Source organism: Pelobates fuscus, chromosome 5 (genome assembly GCF_036172605.1).
Source record: "Pelobates fuscus isolate aPelFus1 chromosome 5, aPelFus1.pri, whole genome shotgun sequence".
NCBI classification, from domain to species: Eukaryota; Metazoa; Chordata; class Amphibia; order Anura; family Pelobatidae; genus Pelobates; species Pelobates fuscus.
The window spans coordinates 124914702-124932689 of NC_086321.1; the positions used below are offsets into that span (position 1 = coordinate 124914702).

Genomic DNA, 17988 nt, shown 5'->3' on the forward strand with positions numbered 1-17988 from the left:
CGCAAGCAAATTTAATAACATGCTTGCGCTGTGTTTGCTTTTTAAATTGTCTCTGGTGTCTCCACAAGTGGGATACCAGAGGACCAAAGGGCCAGGAAAGTGTATGGTGCATGTGTTTGGAGCCTGCTTGTGGGATTGCGTGTGTGTAGTGTGTGGTGTGGTATTGTGTAAATAGGTCACTTTCATTTGTGTTTGTAGTGTAATATGTGTGGTTAGGGGCTGTAGAGAGTGTGTGTATAGGGGGCATAGTGTTATAGTGGATGTAGCGAGTTTGTGTATACGGGCTGTAGCGTGTGTGTATAGGTGATGTAGTTACATAGTTACATAGTTACATAGCTGAAAAGAGACTTGCGTCCATCAAGTTCAGCCTTCCTCACATATGTTTTTTGCTGTTGATCCAAAAGAAGGCAAAAAAGCCCAGTTTGAAGCACTTCCAATTTTGCAACAAGCTAGGAAAAAAAATCCTTCTTGACCCCAGAATGGCAGTCAGATTTATCCTTGGATCAAGCAGTTATTACCCTACATTGAAAGATTATATCCTTGAATATTCTGTTTTTGCAAGTATGCATCTAGTAGCTGTTTGAACATCTGTATGGACTCTGATAAAACCACCATGTGGGAGGGTGCTGTGTGTCTGAGGGTGCTCTGTGTGTGTCTGAGGGTGCGCTGTGTGTGTCTGAGGGTGCGCTGTGTGTGTCTGAGGGTGCTGTGTGTGTCTGAGAGTGCTGTGTGTGTCTGGGGTGCTGTGTGTGTCTGAGAGTGCTGTATGTGTCTGAGGGTGCTGTGTGTGTCTGATGGTGCTGTGTGTGTCTGAGGGTATGCTGTGTGTGTATGGGGGCGCTGTGTGTGTATGGGGGTGCTGTGTGTGTCTGGGTGTGCTGTGTGTGTCTGGGTGCTGTGTGTGTCTGGGGGTGCTGTGTGTGTCTGGGTGCTCTGTGTGTGTCTGGGGGTTGTGTGTGTGTGAGTGTTAATGTATTTTTTATTTAAATTAAAATATATATTTTTTTATTAATAATAATTAAAAAAAATAAGTTATATCCCCCCCGATGGCCAGTCCAGGCCTGGTATCTAAACAGGCTTTTTGCAATGGTCCCTAGTTTCAAAACTGTTTTACTCTGTCAGTGAAGCAGAACCCCCTGTGGCTGTCATACTGGTGTCACTAGAGGTGGACTGACCAGATGGCCTGGGTGACTTTAGAGGTTCTTAATTCTTCCACTTACAGATCGTAAGTGGGACAAAATAGGTTAAAAAAAAAAAAAGGAGTTAATCAGTTTTGTTTCTATGTATGCAGCCTTAGCTACACCTTCCCTGGCTGTAACTACTCACACAGCCTACATGAAAAAATGGTTTCATTTTCAATCAGTGTTAACTTGCTAATGAAGTTTTTATCTCCTGCTCTGAACTTGAACTTTGAAATCAAATTGTATTCCTTAAAAAGAGGATCCTGCAGGGTCTAGGAGGACATTGACAGAACAGAGGATAAGAAATTCTAAATTAAACAGATTGTGCAATAAAGGAAGTTTAAACATTAAATGTCTATTTATAGGAAGGGTTTTTTAAGGCTGTGTGAGTCACATACAGTAAGGTGTGACTAGTGTATAAATCACCAAAACTGTTTCATTAAGCTAAAGTTGTTTTGGTGCCTATAGTGTAAAGTGTATAGTGTTAGAGAAAAAACAGGTATTCCAAACGTTATATATTTTCCTCTCTGTTTAGTTCAAGGTGTCCCCCTACCCCCAAATCTTAGTAAAAATTGGGAAAAATGGGTTTTAGTCACCATTTTTTCCAGCACAGAGAACAAGTTGCTCCATCTACCTCCCACAGCGTGACGTCAACCCTTCTCTTTCGTTTAATCTAAAGATCCTCATAGAGGAGCATTGGGGACGAAAAGCACATTTGTGGTCAGAGCTGTGCTCTTCCAATCAAATGGAGATTAGCTGTAAGATGGAACTTTGACTCGGTTATCACTGTGGAAGCGCCTCTATTGGCTGTCAATAATAAGCAATGTTTTACACTGCAGACTTAAAACTGAAGGACCACTGCACCAAGACCACTTCATTTCAACGTGGAACAATGCTCTTCATGTAAGGTGAAGCTCAAGAAAGAACTCATGCTCTTTAAATGCAACATAACCCCTCAGTGAGCAGTAACCCACAATGCTGCCACATGTAAAATCTCATAAATGTAACATATTACCAAAAAAAAAAAATGGACTAGGGAAATTACACTGAAACCTTAACTGGGTTTCTTAAAGAGGCAAACTGTTATTAAGGTATAGTGACCAGTTCAGGTCAGGTGTCTTTTAATTAAATTAGATTGAAGGCCACACCGCTATTACAACACTATATGGATTCTCAAAATCAACTTTATAAATTGTGTGTAAATAAATCAATACCTACCTTTTACCTGAAAGATATTTCAACATACATGCAGGTTTCTTTATAGCTTTCCAGTCTTTAGCAGCCCCATAGCCAGTTATCTGCTCTTCTGATAAGTAGTTTATAGATAAGTACCACTGCTCAAAAAAATAAAGGGAACACTTAAACAACACAATGTAACTCCAAGACAATCACACTTCTGTGAAATCAAACCACTTAGATCCACTTAGGAAGCAACACTGAATGACAATCAATTTCACATGCTGTTGTGCAAATGGGATAGATAACAGGTGTAAATTATAGGCAATTAGCAAGACACCCCCAATAAAGGAGTGGTTCTGCAAGTGGTGACCACAGACCACTTCTCAGTTCCTATGCTTCCTGGCTGATGTTTTGGTCACTTTTGAATGCTGGCGGTGCTTTCACTCTAATGGTAGCATGAGACGGAGTCTACAACCCACACAAGTGGCTCAGGTAGTGCAGCTCATCCAGGATGGCACATCAATGCGAGCTGTGGCAAGAAGGTTTGCTGTGTCTGTCAGCGTAGTGTCCAGAGCATGGAGGCGCTACCAGGAGACAGGCCAGTACATCAGGAGACGTGGAGGAGGGCAACAACCCAGCAGCAGGACGGCTACCTCCGCCTTTGTGCAAGGAGGAACAGGAGGAGCACTGCAAAATGACCTCCAGCAAGCCACAAATGTGCATGTGTCTGCTCAAACGGTCAGAAACAGACTCCATGAGGGTGGTATGAGGGCTATGAGGTGGGGGTTGTGCTTACAACCCAACAGCGTGCAGGACGTTTGGCATTTGCCAGAGAACACCAAGAGTGGCAAATTCGCCACTGGCGCCCTGTGCTCTTCACAGATGAAAGCAGGTTCACACTGAGCACATGTGACAGACGTGACAGTCTGGCGACGCCGTGGAGAACGTTTTGCTGCCTGCAACATCCTCCAGCATGACCGGTTTGGCAGTGGGTCAGTAATGGTGTGGGGTGGCATTTCTTTGGGGGGCCGCACAGCCCTCCATGTGCTCGCCAGAGGTAGCCTGACTGCCATTAGGTACCGAGATGAGATCCTCAGAGCCCTTGTGAGACCATATTCTGGTGTGGTTGGCCCTGGGTTCCTCCTAATGCAAGACACTGCTAGACCTCATGTGGCTGGAGTGTGTCAGCAGTTCCTGCAAAATTAAGGCATTGATGCTATGGACTGGCCCGCCCGTTCCCCAGACCTGAATCCAATTGAGCACATCTGGGACATCATGTCTCGCTCCATTCACCAATGTCACGTTGCACCACAGACTGTCCAGGAGTTGGCAGATGCTTTAGTCCAGGCCTGGGAGGAGATCCCTCAGGAGACCATCCGCCACCTCATCAGGAGCATGCACAGGCGTTGTAGGGAGGTCATACAGGCACGTGGAGGCCACACACTCTACTGAGCCTTATTTTGACTTGTTTTAAGGACATTACATCAAAGTTGGATCAGCCTGTAGTGTGTTTTTCCACTTTAATTTTGAGTGTGACTCCAAATCCAGACCTCCATGGGTTGAAAAATTTGATTTCCATTTTTTTATTTTTGTGTGATTTTGTTCTCAGCACATTCAACTATGTAAAGAACAAAGTATTTCAGAAGAATATTTAATTCATTCAGATCGAGTATGTGTTACTTTTGTGTTCCCTTTATTTTTTTGAGCAGTGTATAAATAGCCTATTTAAATTTCTTAGTGTCCGAAAATACTCATCTGTAGTTTAGAAAAAACAAAACAAGCAGCTATACTGTACTGCCCTCTGCTGTGTGTTTCTTGTATTACATATCTTTATAATAGAATATGTTTTAAATAAATAAGACATAATGTGAAGATTGTGTACATAAGTATAAGTGTATGAATTATTAAGTATAAGAGTACCAAAATAAAAATATAACACACACATAATAGTTACACACACAGAAGACATTGTTATACACAGAAAACACTGACACACATATTTACACACAGAGGACACTGACAAACACCCACATTTATACACAGGGGTCACTGACACACACACATTTACACACAAAGGACACTGACACACAGAGGACACTGACAAACACACACATTTACACACAGAGGACACTGAAACACACAGGACACTGACAAACACACACATTTACACACAAAGGACACTGACACACACACACACACACATTTATACACAGAGGACACTGATACACACTTATTTACACTTAGGACACCGACACATACTCATATTTACACACAGAGAAAACCGACACACATTCACTGGCCGACACATACACATTCTTTTACAAACACTCACAAATTTGTTTTTTTATTATTTTTATTTAAGTTCACCCAGCCTCCATACTCTGGGACAGCTGGATGTATCATTTCCCTAGGGACTTGTGTAATCTTTGTGCTCTGCTGTTTAGTGATACCGGGGCCAGAGTGACGCCATAACTTGGCGGGCGGCAGCAGTGCTGGAAGAGAACAGAGATTACAGCTCCCTCACTGCTTCCTCCTCCGTTCTCCCCCAGCCAGCCGTCTGCTGGTGGATACTAAAGAGGCCAGCCAGCTCTTGGCATAACCCCTCCCTGTGGTGTGCATACCATGTATTGAAAAAATAGGAATTGGATGACAAATTGTATACTTGGATAGAACATTGGCTCAAAGATAGAGTGCATTGAGTTGTAAATGGAACATTTTCCATTTGGACAAAAGCGGTAAGTAGAGTGCCTCAGGGTTCTGTTCTGGATTTACTTCTCTATAATAATGTTTTTTTTATTGTATTTATTATTATTATATATATTTTATTTAGAATGCCTTATTATACATTAATAATTACCCCCTTAGAAAACCTGTAAAATAAGCTTGAAACTTATCTGGAATGTGCTGGGTAAAGCTCCCCTTGCTAGTTTCCACACATGAGGTATTATAGGAAAGGCAGGGGTTCAAATAAGAGGAGGAGGGATGGAAGATATACGCTTCCTCTTTCAGTCACCCAGCAAGGGTAGAAACACATTAAGTCTGCCACCACCGTGCTGTATGCACTGACAACGAACATCATTCCAGTCTGCCTAAATCACATGTGCCTGCCACAAAAGTATCTCTACTCAAATATCTCTTTTGAAAGCAGATGTGGCCATGGAGGTTGGAGTAACCCTTTCATTTGTTCATAAATTATATTGAAGTCAGCATTGAAAGTCATGTGTTGGTGTTTGCAGATGACACAAAACTAAGTAAGATATATAAACATGACATAACTACTCTACTTAGGGATTTGGATACATTGGGGGACAGGGCAGGCAATTGGTAGATTGGATTCAATCAAGAGAAATGCAAAGTCACGCATTTTGGAATAAGAAACTCACAAGCAACTTATACATTAAATAGGGCTTAGTTAGGAATAACATTAAATTAAACTGACTTTTAAAACAATTATAAATAACAGACTGGGCATTAGTGTACAATGCTGGTTTGCCATTGTAAAGGCTAGTAAGGTGCTGTCATATATAAAAGGGGTATTGATTAATGTGATCAAAATATAATTTTGCCACTTTAGAAGTCAGTGGTAAAACCCCACTTTAAATATATGATACAATTTTGGGTACCAGCTTTAAAAAAATAAATTGCAGAACCAGAAAAAGTGCAGAGGCAAGCTACAAAATTAATAAAGAGGATGGAAGCAATTAGTTATCTAGAAAAGCTAGAAAAACTGCATTTGTTTTAGAAAAAAGGTTCGATGGAATATCATTCTGCTTTTTGTGCCATAATTGACCACTCCTTCAAATGTTTTTTTTCCTGCCTTGTTTTGGATAAATGGCAAAAAAGATGTGTTTTAAAGGTTGAACTTAATAAACTCAAGTCCCTTTTCAATCTAGGCCACTCTGTCACTATGTAAGCTGATGTTTACCTTTCTTTATTGCATGGATTGTGTATCTGTATACTAGTACTCTCTCCTGAAGAAATGTATCTTCAATTTAGTTGAGCGATTTCTATGCATTTAATTATTTAATTTTTATTGGTAGCTATACTGTCACTTTCCCATTGTGCTGCATTTTTAGTATTAACTAATTAGTCCAAGAATAATTTATAAAGCCTTTTGCACTTTATGGATTGTATAGTTGAAGTGGAATTGTACAATGAGATAGATGTCTCAAAGTGATGCATGTCCCTTTAAATGGACACTATAATCACCTGAACAACTTTAGCTTAATGAAGCAGTTTTGGTGTATAGAACATGCCCCTGCAGCCTCACTGCTCAATCCTCTGCCATTTAGGAGTTAAATCCCTTTGTTTATGAACCCTAGTCACACCTCCCTGCATGTGACTTGCACAGCCTTCCATAAACACTTCCTGTAAAGAGAGCCCTATTTAGGCTTTCCCTATTTAGGCATCTGTTTGAAAGTGAAACCAGTTTTTTTTTTTTCATGCAGGCTCTGTCAATCATAGCCAGGGGAGGTGTGGCAAGGGCTGCATAAACAGAAACAAAGTGATTTAACTCCTAAATGACAGTGAATTGAGCAGTGAAATTGCAGGGGAATGATCTATACACTAAAACTGCTTTATTTAGCTAAAGTAATTTAGGTGACTATAGTGTTCCTTTAATATTGTATACATTTTAAGATGTTCATATTTACCAAATTTATAATTACCAAAATAATTGTGACTGTTAGTGTGGTCTGAAATGAAACCTGTTAAATGGAGTCATGTTTGAAAACCTGTTTGTATTTCTAAATTGTGCTAATGATATTAACTGCTTAGTGACCAGACCGCTTTTCAATTTTCTTACCGTTTGGGATCAGGGCTATTTTTACATTTCTGTGTTTGTGTTTAGCTGTAATTTTCCTCTTACTCATTTACTGTACACACACATATTATATACCGTTTTTCTCGCCATTAAATGGTCTATCTAAAGATAACATTATTTTCATCATATCATATAATTTACTATAAAAAATGTAAAGTATGATGAAAAAATTAAAAAAACAAACCACACCTTTCTAACTTTGACCAAAATCTGTTATGCATCTACAACCACCAAAAAACACCCATGATAAATAGTTTCACAATTTTGTGCTGAGTTTAGAAATACCCAACGTTAACATGTGCTTAGCTTTTTTGTTTTTGCAAGTTGTAGGGCAATAAGTACAAGTAGCACTTTGCTATTTCCATACCATTTTTTTTTTCAAAATGAACACAAGTTACATTGTAACATTGATATCTGTCAGGAATTCCTGAATAACCCTTCAGATGTATATATTTTTTAAAAGAAGACACTTTTCATGCTCTTTTCATGCAACTATTTTACCACCAATTTATGCCAAATAAAAAATAAAAAAAATAATAATTGGTGATTTTTTTGACACACATAGCAATTTAAGAATACATGGTAACCCGTGGCAACGCTCTGCGGCCACGGGACTCACAAGATTTAGATAGGGCAGCTGCTGGGAGGTAAGTAACAGCTTTCTGCGGGCCCCCCCCACTGCTCAGTACATGCCACTGGACCACCAAGAAATGCCATAGCCCCCCTCCCTGACCAGGTAACAAGCAGGGAGGGGGGACAAAATAAAATAAAACATATAAATATAAAAAATTTAATGAAAATAAAAAATGCCACCCCGCCCCCACATTTTACACTAATTACATCCCTTCAGAAACACACACACTATACAAACACACACACACACACACACACTGCATTCATTATATTCACACACTACATAAACACACACTCTGCATTATATACACACACTCTGCATTCATTATATACACACACTACACAAAAATACACACACTGCATTCATTATATACACACACTTTACAAACACACACTGCATTCATTATATACACACACTACACAAACACACTGCATTCACTTTATGCACACTACACACACACTGCATTCATTATATACACACACTACATAAACACACACACACTCTGCATTCATTATATACACACACTACACAAACACACACACACTGCATTCATTATATACACACACACTTTACAAACACACACACTGCATTCATTATATACACACACTACACAAACACACTGCATTCACTTTATGCACACTACACACACACTACATTCACTTTACGCACACTACACACTACATTCACTATACACACACACTCTGCATTCACTATATATATACACACTACACAAACACTCACTGCATTGGGGGATAAAATACATTATTTGGAGGGTGCGCATTCCAGTTTTCCAACTTGGAATTTTCACAGCTGGCCATCATGCACCCATGTCCTATTTGGGACATTTTTGAAGCCGGACAGTTGTAATTTACCCCATCAAACCATACATTTTTTAAACGTAAACACCCTAGGGTATTTCAAATGGTGGTATTTTAGCACTTTCCATGCACTAATTCTACCACCAGTCTTTGTCAAACCTTTGGGTAGTCGTTTCTTTGTGTTATGTTTCTTTCACATTGTACTTTAGGCATGGATTCTCAGTTCCTGTTATGTGTTACTGACAAAGATCACCCCAATATGTGTTCAGCAACATCTCCTAAGTACAACAGTGCCCCCAATGTACAGGTTTTATGGGGTTTGGCAAGCCTACAGGGGTCAAATGTAGGGCTTTCCCCTTTTCCATGGTTGCACATTGAAATTTGCCAGATTGGTTTGCTGGGCCTATGTTGCCTTTGAGACCATATAGCAGCCCAGGAATGAAAATTAACCCCATCGTGGCATACCATTTGTAAAAGTAGACAACCCATGGTATTCAAAATAGGGTATGTCCAGTCTTGTTTAGTAGCCACTTAGTAGTCACAAACCCTGGCCAAAATTAGCATTTATATTAGGTTTTTTTTTACTTTTTCACACATAAACTGCCATTTCACCTAAGATATTATCAAACATTTTACTGCTCTTAAACACTCATGTTTGTGTAGAGTAATGTCTCATGAGTACAACAGTACCTCTCAAGTACAGGTTTTATAGTGATTTGGAAAGTTACAGGGTCAAACATAAGATTTGCCAATTTCTGTTTTTGTAAATTGCCATTTGCCAGATTGGCCATCTTTTTACACAAAAACTGCACTTTTACTGGTGATTTCATCGTCGTGCTTAGTTTTACTGTTTTAAACACTCATATTTGTGTTCAGCGAAGTCTCCTGAGTATAACAATACCCTTCATTTACAGGTTTTATGGTGTTTTGCAAAGTTACAGGGTCAAAATAGGGCTTGCCCAATTCAGTTTGCCAGATTAGTTTGCTGGGTCTGTGTTGCCTTTTGAGACCATATGGTAGCCCAGGAATGGGAAATAACCCTATCATGGCATACCATGTTTTCAAATGTAGACAACCCAGGGTATTCACACTTTTATTTTCTATATACATATAATGTATTATAATTAAAGCATTTTATAATATATTTTACATATATAATGCATATATATGATTTGATCATAAGTGTATTTTGAGATATATGTGCAAATACCTCAAAGTACACTTATAATGAAATCATATATATGCATTATATGTATAATATATTATAAAATGCTTTAATTATTTAATTATATATTATACATATATATATGTAATATGTATGTATATATTTATGTATGTGTATATATATATATATATATATATATATATATATATATATATGTATATATTTATGTATGTGTATATATATATATATATATATATATATATATATATATATATATATATTTATTTATTTTAGCAGCCTATGGGACTGCCTGTCAGCTCATACAGCCCCCGCTGGCAGCTCCATAGACTCCTATTGCAGCGATGTGATCATGGTGATCACATGGCAATGGAGGGCCAGGGTGGCCAGAGCTGCTGCAAAGGGACTGCTGGGGTCTCCGGCAGTCCCCCTTCCGACCGTGATCACCGCAGACCGCCAGTCCAGGTAGGTCCAGGGCTCCTATTTGCTGCGGACGTACTAAGTACGTCCGGTGTCCTTAACAACTGTTTTTTGTTGGACGTACCTAGTACGTCTGCGGTCGTTAAGAGGATATGTGTTTATGACGTTATTCTAAATGTATTTTGATTTAAATATATATGTATATTGATACAAAATAGAGTTAGAACAAGTTTAAACTGGTATATAATTTTTTTTAAATTTATTTTTATTATTTTTTTTTTTCAATTTATTTATTAATTATTTATTTTATTTTATATATATTTATATAATTAACATTATTCTAAGTGTATTTTAATATATATATATATATATATATATATATATATATATATATATATATATAAAAATATCCAAAATATCCAATGCTTGCACTCCAGTATTGAAGATAGTATGAGCCCGGTGCTTGTCAGCAAAATTACAACAGTCTATGAACAGATAGCACTCAGAGGACTTTGTAGTAAGGTGAAAAAAAACTTACCTTTTATTCAGCAAATGCCACAGTGGATCAACGTTTCAGTTCTGTATCAGAATCCTGACGAAAGTTCTGATACAGAACTGAAATGTTCACACATGTGTAATATAATAGGAATTATGTATTTTTATGTATTTTACTGTGAGTGTTAAATGGAGATATTTTCTGTACCTGGAGATAATTGAGTTTACTGCAGTTCCTTAAGCCAATTATCTCCAGATTAGAGGGGAGGGATTTTACTGTGTATGTGGAAGTGTTATTTTGTTAATTCGTGTTCCCATTGGTTTGTGTCCCTTTTGTCACAGTTTACCACCAGGTCCAGGGGGTGTGCCTCTGGCCTGAAAACTTGTATAAAAGACAGTCATTTTGTGTGTATTAAACAGACCTGCTTACCCCTTCATGAAATCTTGGCTCATGTTTGGGGGATTTAAGAATTGATATATCACAATACTCCCCAGAGTAAGCTCATGTAAGAGCTTGTTCTTGTTCCTGGTTCCTGCTCCCTGGATTTAGGAGAGGTTATTAAAATAACTGAAGCCCGGTCTTGGGTCCAGAGTGGGTGGAGGACGGCGAGACCCCCAACCAAGCTGCGGCAGTTCGTGGGTTCTGCAGTGGTTATGGTGTCTGGTGGAGTGCTTGGAGCCCTCGGTGAGCACTAGGAGCATCAGTCAGCGGAAGGTACCCAGTCGGGGTGCCAGTCGTTCTGTTACATATATATATATATTAATATTAAAATACACTTTTTATAATTATTTATGTATGTGTATGGGTATATAAAAGTACATAGATCATATATATCATATATATATATATATGATCTAAGTACTTTTATTTACTTTTTTAAACTTTGTAATAATTTTTAAAAGTTTTTTTGCAGACATTAGGGGGACTGCTTGAGAGCTCAGGCAGGCCCCCTGCAGGCACTGAACAAGCCGGCTATTCCAGCCATGTGGTCGCAAGGACCCTGCGATCCCATGGCCTGGAAGAGCCAGATTGGGCAGATGGGGTCTGTCTGAGCTCCCAGGCAGATCTCAGGATCGCGATCAGGTAAGTGGGGATTTTTTTCGGACGTACCTGGTACGTCTGAGGCCGGGAATACATCTTTTGATTCAAGATGGTTCCCTTCAGTCTAATTGTAGTGTTTACGGTATCAGTAGTGAACTGGTTCCTACCTAGAGTAAATAAAGAAGCCATTTTAAAATGGTTTAACAACTTACCAAGGCAGTACTCATTGGCTGGGAATACTCTGTTGACATTCTCAGCCAATGAGCCTGCAGGGCTGCAGTGGAGCTAATAGAAGCATGTTGCTTCAGAGGACGAGGTATTTGGTTGGTGCCTGTTGGATCATAAGTAAGTTGTAAAACCGTTCTTAAGCAGGTTGTAGTGTTTATGGTCCTTGGAGTATTGCCTTAGACAACAACTGTCCCCTCAAAACTTTTTTTTAATATTTAAAAAAACTAAATATGTGAAAAATTAAAAAGCAAAACACATCACTACCTCTAGTATATTTCAGGATCCTTTAGCCATATTCCTACACCTTGGGTCAGACAGTGTTTGAAATCTGAACATTAGTCTCTATGGTATTCTCTGCTTCATTCCCTGCACACGAGTAGGTAAGACCATAGAGTCTAACTGTCAGTTAATTAATGCATATATTGCCTGTATGTACCTGTTTTCTGTTTGTATTATTATTATTATTATCGCTATTTATATAGCGCCAACAGATTCTGTAGCACTTTACAATATTTTTATAGGGGGAGGGGGGATTAACTATAAATAGGACAATTACAAGAAAACTTACAGGAACGAAAGGTTGAAGAGGGCCCTGCTCAAACTAGCTTACCGTCTATAGGAGGTGGGGTAAAAAACACATTAGGACAGGAAATAGCAGTCAAACAAGGAGGGAGTAAAGCAGAGCTGGAGGAGAGAGTAGAGTACTGCCCTTTAGGAGAGCGCAAGAGACAGGTATGTGAGGTAGAGGTTACTCTGGAAGGATATAAGCTTTCCTAAAGAAATGAGTTTTAAGGCACATCTTAAATGATTGAAGACTAGGGGAGAGTCTGATGGTGGTAGGCAGACTGTTCCATAGGAAGGGAGCCACCCGCGAGAAGTCCTGCAATTACGAGTTGGCTGTACGGGTGCGAGCAGTGGACAGGAGACGGTCACGGGCAGAGTGGAGAGACAGAGAAGGGGCATACTTATGGATCTGTGAGGAGATATAAGAGGGGCTAAGATTATTCGGTGCTTTATAGGTATGGGTTAGCACTTTGAATTGACTCCTACTGGCTACAGGAAGCCAATGTAAGGACTGACAGAGGGGTGAGGTGTGAGAATGACCGACTAGAGAGAAAAATCAGTCTGGCGGCAGCATTCATTACAGACTGTAGCGGGGCAGTATGTGTCTGTGTTCTTTACGGCCTAATCTGAATTTATTTTTTCACAAGTGCTACTGCAGTAGAATAAATACACTAGAAATGTAGTTATAAATCTTCAGTGAGATTTTTTTACCTTTTTTTTTTTTTTTAAACAGGTGAAACAAAAGGTAGCAATGCCCCTTTATCGTCATCTTCCAGCACAAGCAATGGTTCTGAGGATGCAATTAAGAATATTTTGGAGCAGGCAAGGCGGGAAATGCAAGCTCAGCAGCAAGCTCTGCAGGAAATAGAGACTGGGAGTAGCCATAGATCGGTCCCCACACCCCCAGCTGAACGTTCTGTCCTCACTCCATCCACTCACAACACAACTCACATGTACATTAAACAAGAAGACAATGGCTTTTTAATGAGCACAAGCACCAGCTCTACACAGACTCCTCTGAGTGTGCTATCACCTGCAGCTTTCGTACAGAGCATTATACGGAAAGTAAAGTCAGAAATTGGAGATGCTGGGTCGTACTTTGACCAACACTGGGCTGCAGACAGAAACCTCCTAGGCCGTCCATTCACCTCCATCTCACCATCATTGTCATCCTCATCTTCAAGTTACTCCAGCACAGTTAATGGTAGACTATGGAAAAGAGCAGAAAATGGCGAGTCTACCCCCAATGAGGAAGATATAAGGACTGGAGAAGAAGCACACAAAGCAGTAGAGATTAAGACAGAAGCTGGTAGTCTCGATCAGCCAAACATTGGTCATCTTTCTTACTATCCTGCTTACGTCCCGAGAAATCTGAAGCCCACTGTGCCCCCTTTGACTCCAGAGCAGTATGAGATGTACATGTACAGAGAAGTAGACACATTGGATCTCACCAGACAAGTCAAAGAAAAATTGGCAAAGAATGGGATCTGCCAGAGAATCTTTGGAGAAAAGGTATTACAAAAAATACAAAAATAACAAATTTGTTCATATTCAAAAATTGAATAGTTTAAAATAATGAATATTAAATATTACCAAGCTATTTTTAACGTTACTGTGTGTCACTCTAGCTAGATACAAAAAAGTAGGTTTGGACACACCCAATAGTTTCTTCAGCAGGTAGGCTTTATTGTGGAGTACAAACATTTAGACAATGTTTCTGCTCCCCTGAGCCTTTGTCACGTCTTGATACTACCGAGTGTGCCCAAACCTACTTTTTTGTGTCACCGGATTTGTCTGTTTTGGAGCACCGTAGCGTGAGTACTCCCAGAACACTCTAGCTAAATAGATTGGCACTCTAAATGATACAGTAAGAGGAAGATTCTTGTACATTATACACAGGGCTTGTAGCAGTCTATTAAGAAAACAGATGTGTTTGCTGAACTGTGGATATAATAGGTTGATTAGTGGCATGATTTGTAATCCTCTGATTATGATGGAACATTTGAAAAAAGAGACTGAGGGAAAGAGTCAGAGATCATATGTAAGGAAAAACTAGACAGATGGAAAATTTGAGGTTTTATTGTGAAAAGAGCAGAATAGACTGGTTATGTTTTGCAGCCAAGGATGTGGATGATAACTCTTAAAGGAATATTATATACACCCTTTGATTCCACTCAGGTGCTTGGATTGTCGCAAGGCAGTGTGAGCGACATGCTGTCCAGACCTAAACCTTGGAGTAAGCTGACCCAGAAGGGCCGTGAGCCATTCATTCGTATGCAACTATGGCTGACTGACCAGCTTGGCCAAGGGATCGCACAGCAACCAACCCTGTCACAAGGTACATTGGGGATTTACACCGTAGCTGTGGATCCTAGAAGTCTGTGATATTCATGTTAAGGAGATTGGCCTTGTTAAAGCAGCTCTATAACCAATGAGTTTTCTACTGGTGGTGGGAATTTGGGTTAAAACACAAAGCAATGTTTTGCAAATATGGATCAGTAATCAGCACTTTGTCATTACCACTTTGTCATTGAATGTTTTCTCCCTCTATTTCCAAGATAACCACCACGGTGAATGCAAGGCCTGCCTACAAGACATTGTGTAAACACACAAACATCATTTCCACATTGATGGAATATGTGTTCATTTGCCACGGCAGCCATATTGATAGACCTCTTTGCTGATGCCAGCTATAAACGCTAGTAGAGGCAAAAAAAATGGATGTATTTATAAATTGTAATGTGTGGACTTGCAGTCAGTGTGACTCTTACTATCTAGAGAATAAAACTGCAATGTAAAGCCATTTCATTTTCATTTGAAAGACAGACTTTAATAGTGCTGACTTGTGTACTGGTCTCTGGAAGCTCATGGAAGATTGACAAGAATGACATTTGCCATTGCAAAACTCTAGCTGGTCTCTGTTTAAAGGACCACTATAGTTCCAGGAAAACAAACTTGTTTTCCTGGCACTATAGGGTCTTTAGGTCCCCCCCAACCTCAGGGTCCCTCTCTCGTTGGGCTGGAGGGGGTGAAGGGGTTATCCACTTACCTTTCTCCAGCGCCAGGCTCCCTCGGCGCTGGGGAACTCTCTTCCTCCTCCCGACGACAGCAAGGAATGCGCATGCGCGGCAAGAGCCGCGAGCGCATTCGGACAATCCATAGGAAATCAATGCTTTTCTATGAACGTCAGCGTCTTCTCACTGTGATTTTCACAGTGAGAATCACGGAAGCGGCCTCTAGTGGCTGTCAGTGAGACAGTCACTAGAGGCTGGAATAACCCTAGTGTAAACATAGCAGTTTATCTACAGCTGCAGGGTTAACACTATATGGACCTGGCACCCAGACCACTTCATTGAGCTGAAGTGGTCTGGGTGCCTATAGTGGTCCTTTAACTGTCAAAATTAAGGTCACTTGATACTAACTTAAATGAAAAGACATTGCTAAAATCCATCTGGTTTACTGGTATTATCCTCATATCTAGACAGAAGTCCATAGAGATGAATCACTTGTGAGCTTCACGGTACTAAATATGAAAGATGTGCCTAAAATGCATAAGATTAAACAAGCAAAATAGTAAACAGAGGGAAAATATTAACCCCTTAAGGACACATGACGGAAATATTCCTTCATGATTCCCTTTTATTCCAGAAGTTGTGTCCATAAGGGGTTTTTAAACATCCATGTTTACTTTTTTGTTCTGTTTGTAAGTAGATGCTTATGAGGGGATGTGTATGATATGTAGTCAGGGATGTCTAGTCACTAGCAAGTTCTCATTGTAACTTCTGTAAATAACTGATTTCATCCTGGAAGATAAAGAATTCCTCATATGTTTGAGCCCTATCTGAGATCACCCATCTGAGATCTTCAGTGTTTTGAGGAACTTGCAAAAAAATGGCTATCCAGAAAAACGTACATGCAACCAAGGTTCTAATTATGTATAAAATTATCAATATATTAAAGGTATTAAAGGTATTAAAAAAAAAAAAAATAATAAAAATAATATTGTTGAGATGAAATTCAATGTTGTTTGGACTGAGTGTGTAATGGAATAGTATTTGACACTGTTGCTATGCAGAGAACTTTCCTTGCATGTCTGTCTCCTCTACACAAGAACCTACATTTATGTAACCTAAGTTTGGAATACATTTTACTTTAAATTGCAGTTTGTTTTACCTTATCATTTGTTTTTATAGGAACAGCAAGTCCCTCTGAGATTCATTCATCTCCATCTCCATCGCCAAGCTCACCAGATCAGGACAAGAGTCCCCCTGAACAGCATATCTTAAACTTAGAGAGCAGCAAGGAAAATCAACAGCCAGAGAGCAGACCAGCTTCATCTCTAAGTAGGAGAGCCTTCTCCCATCAACATACAGCAGCAGGATTTCAGGAAATTGTGGCTATGTCTCCAGTACTAGACACGTACTCAATTACCAAGAGGGTGAAAGATGTGTTAACGGACAACAATTTAGGTAATAAACATGCAATCTTTGTTTGCATTTTTGTGGAGATATGAAACATAAAGTGAGCTTAAGCCCTTAAGGACGCATGACATGTGTGACATGTCATGATTCCTTTTTATTCCAGAAGTCTGGTCCTTAAGGGGTTAAAGCTATCAAAAATAACTATAGAAACTGCATATTAATTGTGAACTATACCTTTTTTTTATAATCTATGCGATTTTTGTAAGGATGCTGAAATAGCATATATTTAAAAGTAGTATATATTTATACCAGAGTTCAAACTTGTGGAAATGAAACCCTCAAGAGTGTGCCATGAGCACTGTACTGCAGTCAACATTGTTTGAAAGCAGCAGCTTACTCTGACAGTGGCAGCACAGCTGATATCTAAGGTCAAGTAGGATTGAGCCAGTGGCTGTACTGTGTAATTGGCAATTTACAGCCCCCATACACAAAAATCTATTGCACAGCAGCTAGCCCTCACCCAGCACATGCACTATTCTCGGAGTACCTCATCTCAGGGGCTGACATATTTGTGGTGGAGAGAGATCACAATTAAGTCCTTCCTCATACATGTAGATGTACAGAGATACTTAAAATTATAATAATATATTGATTAACTGCTAAATCATGTACTACTTGATTTCAAATCTTGCATCTAGTCAAATTTCTTGCAAATGTAAATCTATGTTATTTTGCAGTATTGTTCTATACAACAAATATTATGCAGCAGCACATAAAATTCTTCAACACCTAGTGTGTACCCAATGATAAGAATTGTCAGATGCACAGACAAGCCGACAGACATATACACTTACTCTGGGTGACTTTATGAAATGTACACTGATCAGCCACGAAATTAAAAACAAGGACAGGTGAAGTGAATAACATTGATTATATCATTACAATGGCACCTGTCAATGGGTGGGATATATTAGGCAGCAAGAGAACAGTCAATTCTTGAA

The 17988-nt window shown here is 39.4% G+C and overlaps 1 protein-coding gene across 1 annotated transcript in view; it reads left to right on the forward strand.

Annotated features, from left to right (window-relative positions):
• Positions 1–17988, forward strand: part of CUX2 (cut like homeobox 2) — a 403117-nt gene that overhangs the window by 359220 nt on the left and 25909 nt on the right. Inside the window, exons 17-19 of the mRNA XM_063454230.1 lie at positions 13300–14078; positions 14745–14904; positions 16760–17035. Of these exons, the coding sequence (XP_063310300.1) occupies positions 13300–14078; positions 14745–14904; positions 16760–17035 (1215 nt within the window). The remainder of the gene's footprint in view (positions 1–13299; positions 14079–14744; positions 14905–16759; positions 17036–17988) is intronic.